General features: G+C 53.2%; 1 protein-coding gene across 7 annotated transcripts in view; it reads right to left on the minus strand.

Annotated features, from left to right (window-relative positions):
- The window catches only part of FARP2 (FERM, ARH/RhoGEF and pleckstrin domain protein 2), a 104,457-nt gene that overhangs the window by 5,817 nt on the left and 85,760 nt on the right, over positions 1–12,880 (minus strand). For 5 of the 7 annotated variants that reach the window (XM_049614501.1, XM_049614502.1, XM_049614500.1 and 2 more), the window contains 4 exons: positions 10,275–10,512; positions 7,260–7,390; positions 1,861–1,929; positions 1,182–1,271 (listed from right to left, as the gene is read on the minus strand). In XM_049614501.1, the coding sequence (XP_049470458.1) occupies positions 1,182–1,271; positions 1,861–1,929; positions 7,260–7,390; positions 10,275–10,512 (528 nt within the window). The remainder of the gene's footprint in view (positions 1–1,181; positions 1,272–1,860; positions 1,930–7,259; positions 7,391–10,274; positions 10,513–12,880) is intronic. The other 2 variants (XM_049614506.1, XM_049614504.1) reach the window with 1 other exon arrangement.

Raw genomic sequence — 12,880 nt, forward strand, 5'->3', positions numbered from 1 at the left:
TGTTCCCGTACAGACGGAGCCTGAAGGGCATGTTGCAATAATGCCAACAGTGCGTGTTACTTGGTGGCGAAGTTATGAGAGGTTTTTATATTTTCCTTTTTTTTCTATGATGAAAGTATAATTAAAAAATATACACTTTAGAACAGATGGGGTCTGCTTCCAGCGAGGGCAGAGGGGTGTGTTCGGACAGGCCCCGTTTTGCTGAGGGTGGGGAAAACCACCAAATGTTACAGGCTCGGGTGCCCAGTGGAAGGAGGCACAGTGCCCAGGAACACGGAGGGCCGGGAAGGGGAAAACACCCTTGAAGAAGGGTGGGGAAATTGAGGCAGACCAGGCAAGTGTAGCAGAGTGGTGTCTGAGCCCCCGCCCGTGGACACCTGGACGGGAGGCTGGCAGGGCTGCAGGAGAGACGCTCACTGTAGTGTGGCCTGTTCTGGACCAACGGCACAGCTCTGTGGCAAACACCCGAACCTGGCCAGCCATCTCGACTGTTCCCAAAGACGGGGTCCAGGCTGAGTGCAGGTTCACACTCAAGGGTGAATGGACAGTGAGTCGTGTGTGCGTGAGCTTCTCTGAGACCTTCACGCAGGGTCGTCAGACCACGAACAGCACCGACCACAAAAGGTAAGGCTGGGGAACTGGGTCACATCAAAACGAAGGGCTCGTCAGAGACCACACTGAAGTGTCTGGTTGAGCCTGTGCTGGGGGGACACAGACATGCTGACTGGTGTGTGGTGTGGACAGAGGGCACGCTGTGCAACAGGGTCACCGGTGGCCCAGGCCCGCTACGGCGGCGCACAGACGGGGTGCGACATTTCCTGTGGCCAGCTTCTAGAACGTGGAGGGAAGGCCCGAGCCCAGCCCCCAACTACAGCCTGACGACTTGTTGGCGGTGCTGTCTTCCGGTTTTGAAGCTGTGCGCGCATGTGCACGTGTGACAGAACTAGGAACGATCAGACGACGTGAAGAGAACGGCCCATGTGAGAAGGGATGAGCACAAGAACAATGAAAGGGGATCGGGATTTTTTTTTTCAAGAGCTGGGTCAGCCCCATTCCCTGAGCACCCAGCTGGGGTCTCCCATTGTGCCGTCTAAGGAGGGACAGGCCCCCAGGGGAAAGGCAGGTGGGCTGGAGCATGAGGAGGGATAGTAACGACCACCAGCGCGGTGCCTGGCACTCACCAGCATGCCACGGAGAGGAAGGAGGCCCCGGATCCGGAAGTGGCTGGTACCCGTGACCCCTTTGCTTGTGTAGAGCAGCATATCTGAGAACTGAAGACGACAGGCTTTATTACATGAAGCTTAAAAGCAAGCGACAGGTTTCAATGTCTTAATAGACCAACTTCAGCGCCTGGGGCCTTTATGTGGTTATCAAATTGGCTTAGCTTGCTGGAGATTTTGGGCAAAAAAGGGATTTTTTTTTTTTTCAGTCACACGATTATTTTGACGAGCTGGTAACCACACAAGGCAGCAGATCTCTTAGGCCCGCATGCCCAGTGCCCGCCAGCTGGAGGCGGTGGGGACTTCTGGCTGGTCCTCCGGTCAGGCTCAGCCAGGGTGGCTCAGGCTGGGGTCTCCTAAGTGGCAGGAGGAAGGGAGCTGATCAAGGGGACCCACCGGGAGGGCCTCTCTGAGGTAAAGCCAGCTCTCAGCAGAACATTCCTGCAGCAACGGGAATGTGGACTTTTCTATCTTCTGGTTTTCTGATGGCCTTGCAGACAGGCCCCCAGAACACAGAATGAGGCAGGCGCCTCGCTGCGAGTGTTTTGTGCCGTCCTAGGCGGGCTCCTGTCTGACTTGGGGCTGCTTGCCTGGGCCTCAGCGCTGGCTCACCGGACACAACCACACCCACCCCACCTACCAGAAAGAACATTCTCTGCTGCAGACCTTTCTTGGTGAGCTTGTGAAGGCAGCCCTCGCGGATGAACTCCTAAAAGACAGAGATGAGGTCCTATTTGTGCCGAAGGCCACCTCTGCAGGTGGTGTGCTGGCGGGGCTGAGGGCCAGGTGATGTCACCATTTATACTTCTCTGAGCCTGTCTGGGTGAGCCACTCACAGGCCCCCGTCCGACCCTTCGACAGTGCCCTCCTACCCAGGACGCTCCATGCTTTTCCGACCTCTTCCCTTCCCGTCCCCACCCCCCGCCTCCCTTGGCTTCCAAGTCGGTCCCCAGGCTGTCTGCTGAACACCTGCAGCCCCGTGTCGCCACCGGCCAGCTATGCTGAGAGCCTTCATGGAATGCAAAGGGCACTGTTCTTGTTGAGGGGAAGCTTCTGGAAGGTTCAGACACAGAGATACCGGAGTTCAGCTTTGAGGAAAAACTCGGCCAGAGCAGCCTGAGAATGGGAGGGAGGAAGGGACAGCTGGTTCCCACCAAATGTTCACAGGTAATTAGTGTCAGCTGCCATCTGGGCACTGGCATTTGGAGAAATGATTCCCCAAACCACGCAGGCTTTTCCACCCCAAAGGAATGAGGCCCTGGTGGGAGCCACCCACACTCGTCCTGGGCTGTCCCTCCACCGAGGAGGAGAGGGTGCGGCCTCTGCCGCCAGGGCCTGCTGGCACCACCAGGACCCGGGCACACCCTCACACTTCCCCACCTGCCCCGGAAGCAGCACTTCCCAGGCCCTCGGGCGTCCACACAGGCCTGACTGCCCACACCAATGGCGGGAAGGGTCGGTCCTGGTAATTCCGAAGAATTCTGGTTTGGACAATTTCCAGACATTCTGCTGTCATCTGTCATTCCTTTCAGAGAAGCAGGAGCGTGAGCTTCACACCCTGAGCACTCGCCAGAGACCCCGGCCCTCGAATGGACTGAGTGAGGGCGTAAAACTGAGGACTTAGCGGAACCCCTGCGGACCCACCTGCCCAGCTGCACGCATTCTTCTCACTCTTGGGCTGAGGGTGAGCGGGGAGCCCAGCCCCTTCCTGCGGCCCCCAGTCCTGTTTGCAGGGCTCCTCCCTTCACACAGCCGGCTCCTCCCCCTCTGCCCCGGGGAGCCGCAGGGCAGCAGCCCCTTCTCCGGGGGAGTGTGTCCCAGGTCCGTGGTTGCCCTTCCTTCCAACACTGCCTGCGGCGCTGCAGGCTCGCCCCGGGTGGCACTTGCGTTCTGCCTCTTCGACAGGGCCCTGCTGGCCCTCTGGTACCTCATTATCAACTTTCTTCCTAGTTAATAACCCTGGCTCTTAAATTCCTCTGCTCACGTCTCTGGTGTGGCTTCTGTCTCTGACATGAGCATTTAGCAAGCAGGGAGACCAGGAGCCCTGAGTCATAAAGACGTTAGAGGTTTGGGCTAAAAACAACTATGGCAGCAAGTGTTTGCAGACCAGCCACTTCATGCCAGGCGCTGAGCCAAGCAGCTGCCATCAGTCCCCTGGTGGCCCCAGACGTGGAGCAACTTGCCGGGCCACACAGAGACCCCGCCCGGTTTTCCAGTCCCTGTAGTGACGGTCCCCTGGGCCACCACCGATAACCCATTGCGTGGAGCACCGAGAGAAACAGCCTGTATTGAGAGCCCTACTGACCTCCAGGAGCTCACAGCCAGCCGCAACCCTCAGCCACGTGGCAAGGAGAGAAAGGACACAGAGCTGTCTGGGTACCAACCAAAGCCCTGACTCCAGGAGGTCAGAACCTTCCTGTACGTAAAAAAATTTTTAATGTTTTATTTATTTTTGAGAAAGAGAGAGAAACAGTGCTCGAGCAGGGGAGGGGCCGAGAGAGGGGGAGACACAGAATCCGAAGCAGGCTCCAAGCTCTGAGCTGTCAGCACAGAACCTGATGCAGGGCTCGAACTCAGGAACCGCGAGATCATGACCTGAGCCAAAGTTGGGACGCTCAACAGACTGACCCACCCAGGCTCCCCCTTCCTGTACATTTTAGTGTAGCTCATTTCTTTTCTTTGTGATCCCACATTCTCCATACCTTCTAACAAGGCTAACACGGACACGTGACTTACACACCACAGTCTAATTTGTGTTAGGATGAGAAACATCCCCCATGCAACACTTAAAAAAGTCTTCTTAGGTTGACAGTACTAAGTGCAAAGCAAAAAGCATTAGTGGCGAAGCAAGGAGCAAGCAGCCAGGAGACATGTAGACCCATGGAAGGGAACTAGGGTTCAAAAAGAAACCTGCATATCTGTGTCTATGGACAGTTCAACAAATGGTGCTGGGAACACTAGATGTCCACGTGGGAAAGAATGGAGTGGGACCCCTACCTCACACCACACATAAAAATGAACTAAAAATGGATCAAATCTAAATATAAGAGCTGAGGGGAGCCTGGGTAGCTCAGTTGGTTGAGCGTCTGACTTTGGCTCAGGACATGATCTCACTGTTCGTGAGTTGGAGCCCCACATCGGGCCATCTGCTGTCAACATGGAGTCCACTTTGGATCCTCTGTCTGTAACCTCCCCTGCTCATGCTCTCTCTCAAAAATAAATAAACATTAACAAATATAAGAGCTGAAACACAGAAAGCTTCTAGAAGAAAACACAGACGTATATTTTCACACTGTGGACTGGGCAGTGATGTCTCAGCTGTGACACCTAAAGCACAAGCAACCCAAGAGAGAATAGGTAAATTGGATTTCGTGAAAATCAAAAATCTCTGGGGGCGCCTGGGTAGCTCAGTCGGTTAAGCATCCAACTCCCACTCAGGTCATGATCTCACAGTCCGTGAGTTCGAGCCCCGTGTCCGGCTCTGTGCTGCCAGCTTGGAGCTTGGAGCCCCATTCAGATTCTGTGTCTCCCTCTCTCTGCCCCTCCCCCACTCACACTCACTCTCTCTCAAAAGTAAATAAACATTAAAAAACATTTAAAAAAATAAATAAAAAAAATTTAAGAAATCCCTAAAAACAAAACCCAACACCTTCTGTGTTGTGATACCATCGTGAAAGTGAAAAAACACCCCACAAAATGGGAGGGCATATTTGCAAATCCTATTCTGGTAAGTGTCTGGTATCCAGAACAGATAAAGAATCTCACAACTCAACAGCAAAAAGACAACCCGGGTGGAGAAGAGGATCTGAAGTGGCATTTCACCAAAGAAGGCACACAAATGGCCAACAAACACACAACAAAAAACTTGGCATCCGCTGTGTGAGAAACGCAAATCGCAACCACGGTGAGACACCCTGTGTAGCAGCCCGACGCCTAGACTCACAGGGACAAGGTACAGGGAAACCGGAATCCCAACACACCCCTGGTGGGAACGTAAAGCTGTCTGGTAACTCTGAAAGACTTTGGAAAACTGGCAGTTTCTCAAAAGGTTAAACCCAGTTCCCATACAACCCAGCAGTTGCACCCCTGAGTGTCTACCCAGGAGAACTGGAAACGTGTTCACAGATGGACCTGTGTGGCAGGGACAGATGTTCACAGCGGTGTTGCTCACGGTCCCCGTTAGGGGGAGCAGCCCAAGAGTCCACCAGCAGATGAACGGATCCAGAGAGTATGCTGTATGCAGAGAATAGAATTTACAGCCACAGAAGTGAGTGAGGCCCTGACGTGCTACAACATGAACCCGAAAGCATGATGCTCAGTGAAAGAAGCCAGACGCAAAGGCCACACAGTGATTCCACTTAGAGGAAACGTCCAGAAGAGGCAAATGCACGGAAAGTGGATTAGTAGCTGCCGTGGATTGGGGACGGGGGAGGGGAGCGGCTAACAGGTACAGGGTTTCTTTCACGGGGGATGAAAATGTTCTAGAATTAGCGATGATGATTGCACAACCTTGTGGATACCCTAAAGACCACTGGACTGTACACTTTGGAAAGATGAATTCTGCAGTATGTGACTCATGTCTCAATTACACGCAACGAAGTGAAAAAGAACAAGGCTGGAGGCATCACAATCCCAGATGTCAAGATACACCACAAAGAGTTGTCATCAAAACAGTGTGGTACCGGCACAAACACAGACACATAGAGCAGTGGAGCAGAATAGAGCCCGGAGATAAACCCATGATTATATGGCCAATTAACCTTTGACAAAAGGTGCAAGGATATACAGCGGGGAAAAGACGGTCTCTTCAACAAACAGTGCCGGGAAAACTGGACTACTTTCTCACACCATACACAAAAATAAGTTTGAAATGGACTAAAGACCTAAATGTGAGGCCTGAAACCATAAAAATCCTAGAAGAGGTAACTTCAGAATAATTTCTCTGACATTGGCCTTAGCAACATCTTTCTAGATATCTCTCTCGAGGCAAGGGAAACATAAGCAAAACTAAACTATTAGGACTACATCAAAATAAGTTTTTGCATAGCAAAGGAAACAGCAAAACAAAAAGGCAACTACTGAATGGGAGAACATATTTGCAAATGACATATCTGAGAAAGGATTAGTATCGAAAATATGTAAAAACTTACACAACTCAACATGAAAAAATAATCCGAGGTACGAACAGAAATTTCTCCAAAGAAGACATCCTCATGGCCAACAGACACATGAAAAGATGCTCAATGTCACTCATCACTAGGGAAGTGCAAATGGAAACCACAAGATATTACCTCACACCTGTTGGAATGACTTAAAAACACAAGAAACAATAGGTGTTGATGAGGATGTGGAGAAACGGGACCCCTCGTGCACTGCTGGTGGGAGTGCAAACTGGTGCAGCCACTCTGGAGAACAGTGTGGAGGTTCCTCAAAAAATTGAAAATAGAACTACCCTACGACCCAGTAATTCCACTATGGTTATTTACCCAAAGAATATGGAAACACTACTTGAAAAGATACCTGCACTTCTAAGTTCACTACGGCATCATCTACAATAGCCCAGATATAAAAGCAACCCAAGTCCACTGACCGATGAATGGATAAAGAAGGCGTGGTGTATAGATAAGATGGGGTATTACTCAGCCATAAAAAAGAATGAAATCTTGCCATTTGCAAACACGTGGATGGATCTAGAGAATATCATGCTAAGCGAAAGAAGTCAGAGAATGACAAATACCATATGATCTCACTCGTACGTAGAATTTAAGAAACAAATGAAAAAAAAAAAAAGAGAGAGACACCCCCCCCCCCCAAAAGACTCTTACCTATAGAGAACACACTGGTAGTTCCCAGAGGGGAGGTGGGTGGGCAGATGGGTAAAACAGGTGAGGGGGATTGAGAGCCCACTCACCGTGAGGAGCACAGAACCATCACTGTATTGCACACACGAAGCTAACACAACAAAGTATTGTCAACTACACTGGATAAAAACCAAACAATTAGGTGACCATCTCAAAAAACTTCCTCGAAGTCACTCACCCTGCCGGGAGTGATGAGATTCTCTATGCCGACCAAGTCCCGCTGCAGCTCTGTCAGCTTCTGGAGGTTTTCCAGCCGGGCAAGGCTGTGCTGGAGTGTGGAGGTCATCTCTGTGATGGCCTGGAGGGCATCTGTGAGGAGAGACCCCTCAGTACAGGCACCGGGGAAGGTGGGCATGGAAGGAACCCTCCACCCACACCTCTGCAACAGGAACTGGCATTTTATTATTTAAAAAAAAATTTTTTTAACGTTTTATTTATTTTTGAGACAGAGAGAGACAGAGCATGAACGGGGGAGGGTCAGAGAGAGAGGGAGACAGAATCGGAAGCAGGCTCCAGGCTCTGAGCCATCAGCCCAGAGCCCGACGCGGGGCTCGAACTCACGGACCGCGAGATCGTGACCTGAGCTGAAGTCGGCCGCTTAACCGACTGAGCCACCCAGGCGCCCCTGGAACTGGCATTTTAAAAGGCAGTTTTAACCCAAGGAACATTCTACTCCCAAGTCCTCATGGGACTGCCGTCCATGGTTTGCAGCTGCCAGGGACAGCACGTGGGGGTCCCTGCAGATGCCTCGAAATTTGGACCTGTTCCGTCCAAACCACTGACTAGCTAACGCTCCGGCTTGGAAAACAGGAAGAATGGTCTTTGTGAATAATTGCCGTTCTGGGCACAGCCGTATTTGTTTTTTACGGAGAACTAGCTACTGTAGTTGAAAGGTGAATAATTCGCATCTTCAAAACCTTTGTCCTTTTTCTCCTTGAATCGAGAAACGCATGCCAATCTTGTAGTTCCAGTACAGATATGAAGGTTTATCATCAGGACGGGAAATTCATTCAGACAAAGCACAAAAGCAGCCACGGAGGGTGGCCTTCACCACACAGCCCTGACCAGGCCACACCGGGAGCAGCCGCTTGGCCAGAGCAGAGTGGCCGCATTTCGTTTCCTCTTGGGGACGGCTCGGAGAAGCTTCCACCCTCCCGCCAGAACCTCCGCTGACAGCCTGGCCACTGCCTGGTGCGCCCAAGGGGCACAGCGGGAGCTGTCTGCACCCTCAGCTCCGCCCCTGCAAGTCGGTTGCTCCCAGCGGGGTGCCCACCCCTGCATCACAGCTTTAAGAGGATCAAATCGGATAAGAAAGCACGTGCTTTGATGAGCCACTCCTCCGGAGGAACCGCTGGGAGAGCCCCAGGGACGGTGCACGGCCCTGAGCGCCTGCCGCATCCGGCCTTGCTGTGCTGCAGGGCTCCCGTTGAGTCTGGACGCGGGGGCACACGGATGCTTGCTTTGCTCTGCCGGTGCACCGCGGGCTGCCTCACCGGTGTCCCTCGCTCTCAGACGCCTTGTGTGCATGGAGCACAGGGCTGGAAGGTGGGCTCGCACTGCACCTTTGTTGGCTGTGGAAGCTGGGGACACGTGTCTGACCTACTGCCAAACTGATGTCCCCAGGCCCACCTGTGCCTGAGTCTCCACAGAATCACAGTGATGTCGAGGGATCAGACACACACGTGTGGCCCCAAGCCAGTGCCAGGCAGCGCCCTCAGGAAACCCTTACTGAATGAAAGATAAAATAACAACACAAGGGGCTCCCGGGTGGCTCAGTCAGTTAAACGCCTGACATCAGCTCAGGTCATGATCTCGCGGTCTGTGAGTTCGAGCCCCGCGTCGGGCTCTGTGCTGACAGTTCAGAGCCTGGAGCCTGCTTTGCATTCTGTGCCTCCCTCTCTCTGATCCTCTCCTGCTCACACTCTGTGTGTGTGTCTCTCTCTCTCAAAAATAAATAAACATTAACAAAATAAAAATAAAAAAACACAACGCAAGCTTCAACCTAAAGGGATCCCCTTTTGCCCAACAGGTTCAAGGAAGCCCTGGAGGTCGGGGCACATGTGGAAAGGGGCCCTGACCGCTGCTGTCAGCTAAGCATGTGTTTCGTCCATGGCTTTCCCAGTGCTCTAGAGATGGCCAGGCTCTGAGGCAAACCCATCCAGGCTGTCGGGTTATCAACACTGTGTCATGTTAACAATTTACACAGCACGTTCAGACACGCAACCTTGCTGGGTTTTTGCATCAGCAAAACCCCAGCCCTCTCATGCATCGGCCCCGGGATGGGTTCCACCAAGTGGGAAGCCGGTGGTAGCGAGCGGGCCCCACCCCTCTGCTTGCACTGGCCTCCCTGTCGTGTCCTGGAGCCCGGGCCTCCCCTGCCGGCACCGCCCACCCCACGGCCAACGGACTTTTATAAACGCTCTGTACTTGTATCACCCTAAATGTGCTTGCGAGGATTTCCCACAATTTTGTCCTTTTATCGAGCAGAAAGCCCTTGCTTTTGGAATGAAGAGGAAGGGAGATGTCAGTGTCCTATGACACATTAGAAAGTATCTTATTTACTCCCTTCAGGACTAGGTGGGGACCAGCTAAATAATCTTTCATCTTCCAATGACAGTAGGGGACTTGCACAAAGGCTGGCACCAGAAGTGCACAACTAGAGGTCGTCTGTAGGCTTAAAAGCTCTGGGTTTATGCTCCTTTGTCCCTTTAACACAAATAAAAATGACCAAGCTCATTAATATCAGAAGCTTCTAATGGGCCATGCTGGCTCAAATGCTTGACTTTTAGAGCCAAGGCTTCAAGGCCAGAAAGGGTCACTCTGAGAGCTGCTCTCTACCGGCAGTGGACTTGGGTGGGTGGGGGGGAACCCCTCACAGCAGGAGGCCGCTGTGACTTTGCGAGGCGATTGGAGTCCTTCCCTACACTGCGCAGACGTGCAGAGAAGAGCCCTGCCCTGGAGTGGCAGAGCTAAAGGACAGGCACCCACCTCTCCGGCAGCTGGGCGGGAGGGGAGGGGACTGCGGCCGGACCAGCCCTCCCAGGGGGGAAGCCACGCACTCCCCAGTTCCCAGTAAGAAAGCCAGCATGCTGCCCTGTAGCCGGGCCTCTGGCACCCGTCCACACCGGCGCCGGCACGCGGCCAACACCAGCTCCGGGCCGCACCGGCTCCTGCGTGTCCGGCCCACACTCACCACGGCAGTCCGCGTAGTCATGGTGCCCGGGGTCATAGTGCCCGCACAGCCGGCTGAGCAGCAGGCGGTAGTGCACCAGCCGCTGGATGGGCTTCAGCAGGAACGCATTCAGGGGCAAGTAGCAGACTTTCTGGAGCTCAAACTCTTTGTACACCGTCTCCAGCTTCTTAAAGCGTTTGGTGGCCTTTTCCAGTTCCGTCAGGACTTCATCGTGCCTTTGGAAGTAGCTGGTGAACTCCTGTTGAGGCATAAAAGGGAGGGCCTCAGGTTAGGAGGGCGGGAGAGGGGGGCCCGCGCGGACAGCCTGGTCAGCCGGAAATCTCAATGGGGCAAGACAGAAAAGAACGGCCGGTGCGCGTGCGACCAGACGGCACTCGGACGGAGCGTGGGGCTCAGCCACAGGGTCACCACCACGTGTGGTGAGGGCACACGGGGTGTCAGCCCCACTTTACAGATGAAGGGCTGGGGCTGAGAGGGCCGTAACCTGCGCCACACGACACAGTGGTGCTGGGCGGCAGGGAAACAGACCAAGCTCCCCTCTGCCCTCAGCCCCGCAGGGGCCGTAGGTCCCAGCCACGTGCAGAGCACAGCGGGTGTTCGAGCCACTTGTTGGAGTGGGAGTGATCACTCCTGATATTCTTACAGCACAAATCAAAGCACACACGTATGGATTCTGAGTATTATACAGATAATCCCAGCCAGTCCCTCTCTACCTTCTAGAAGGTTTCAATATTAAATCAGTTCGTTTTACTAATGTTACACATAACGTCTGTGGTACGATAACCTCAAACAGATTTGTGTGTATTTTGATTTTAAATTTGCGCAAGTGCTTTTGGGATAGAAATGACGAATTTGCTACCTGGCTCAGAAAACCAAACAAGTCTCAGGGTAAGAGAAGGGGCTCCGAGCAGGGCTCTCTGAAGACAGAACTGAGGGATCTGTGGGCCCCCCAGGCTGCTAGGAGCGGGGCCTACAATATGTCAGGAGTCTGGCTGGACTGGGTGGAAGGCAGGATGGGCCTGGGATGGAGGCGGCGGCCAGCCCAGCGAGTGGGCATGAGGGCTTGGAAGCCCAGAGCAGTACGAGTGGGTTTGAGTCCCCGGGCAGGATGCCGCGGGGCTGCTCCAGGATGAGCCTGTGGGTGGGGCCCCTGTCCCAGGTGTGTTTAGCCAGAGTAAGACCCCTGAACAGCGAAAGCACGGCTGGCCCCATTGTCTTCCACACCGGTGCCAACCGGTCCTAATGAGAAGACGTGCTGCTTCTGCCATGTAGCTGACCTTGGCTCCCCAGAGTCGCTCTGGACTTCCCTTGGCACATTCCCTTCAGGGAGCTCTAACACGTCTGAGGGAAAAAACCGGAACTATGAGCCGGCAGACCTGTGTGCAAAGACCCACTGCCAGCCTAGACATGTTCTGCACATCCTACGGCAGCTGGTGAGCTCAGCAAGGACAGCAACAACTACACGGGTCAACTAGGGGCTGATGTCCCGCTGTGGATCGTGGATCAGCAGGCGTCAGGAGCGCCAGCCCTCAGCACGCTACTCCCTCTCAGGCTGTCCTGAGGGAACACTGCTCTAAGGGAAATGCTGTCCTTAGGGGAAGGGTGTCTGAGGAGAATGATGTCCTGATGTCCTGAAGAGGAAACTGCACTAAGGGGACCCTGTCTTTAGGGTCTGCAGTCTTTTTTCAAAAAAATTTTTAGGGGCACCTGGGTGGCTCAGTCGGTTGAGCGTCTCATTCAGGTCATGATCTCGCGGTTCGTGAGTTCAAGCCCCGTGTCAGGCTCTGTGCTGACAGCTTAGAGTCTGGAGCCTGCTTCTGTGTCTCCCTCTCTCTCTCTCTGCCCCTCCCCACTCGTGCTTGCTCTCGCTTTCTCTCTCTCAAAAATAAACAAACATTAAAAAAAACTTTAAAAAAATGAAGTAAAAAAAATTTTAAGTGTATTTATTTTGAGAGAGACAGAAACAGCGCGAGTGGGGGAGGGACAGAGAGGGACAGAATCCCAAGAAGGCTTCGTGCTGCCAGCACAGAGCCTGACCCGGTGCTCGAACTCATGAAACCTCGAGATCATGACCTGAGCTGAAACCAAGAGTTGACTTATAACTGACTGGGCAACCCAGGCATCCCGAGGTTTTGCAGCCCTGAGGGAAAAGCTATCCTGAAGGGAATGGTGACCTGAGAACCCTGATCTGAAGGGAATTTCATCCTGACTTTTGTGTCACTCTAAGGTGAAAACTGCCCAGAAGGAAAGGCTACTATGAAGAAAACTTTGTCCTGAGCAAAATGCTGCCCTGAGGGGAACACTGCTGTGAGGGGAAAAATGACCTGAGGGGAAAACTGTCCTGAGGTGAATGCTTTCTGAGGGAAAACTCTGAGGTGAACACTATCCTGAGGAGAAAACTCCCCTGGAAAAAGCTGTCCTGAGGGGATAAATGACCTGAGGTGAATTCTGTCCTCAGGCAAACACTATCCTGAGGGGAAAACTGTTCTGAGGCGAACACTGTCCAGTCCTGAGGGGAACGCTGTCCTGAGGGGAATGCAGTCCAGTCCTGAGGGGAAGGCTGTCCTGAGGGGAATGCAGTCCAGTCCTGAGGGGGAAGGCCGTCC

The sequence above is a fragment of the Panthera uncia genome (genome assembly GCF_023721935.1).
Source record: "Panthera uncia isolate 11264 chromosome C1 unlocalized genomic scaffold, Puncia_PCG_1.0 HiC_scaffold_3, whole genome shotgun sequence".
Classification (NCBI taxonomy): Eukaryota; Metazoa; Chordata; class Mammalia; order Carnivora; family Felidae; genus Panthera; species Panthera uncia.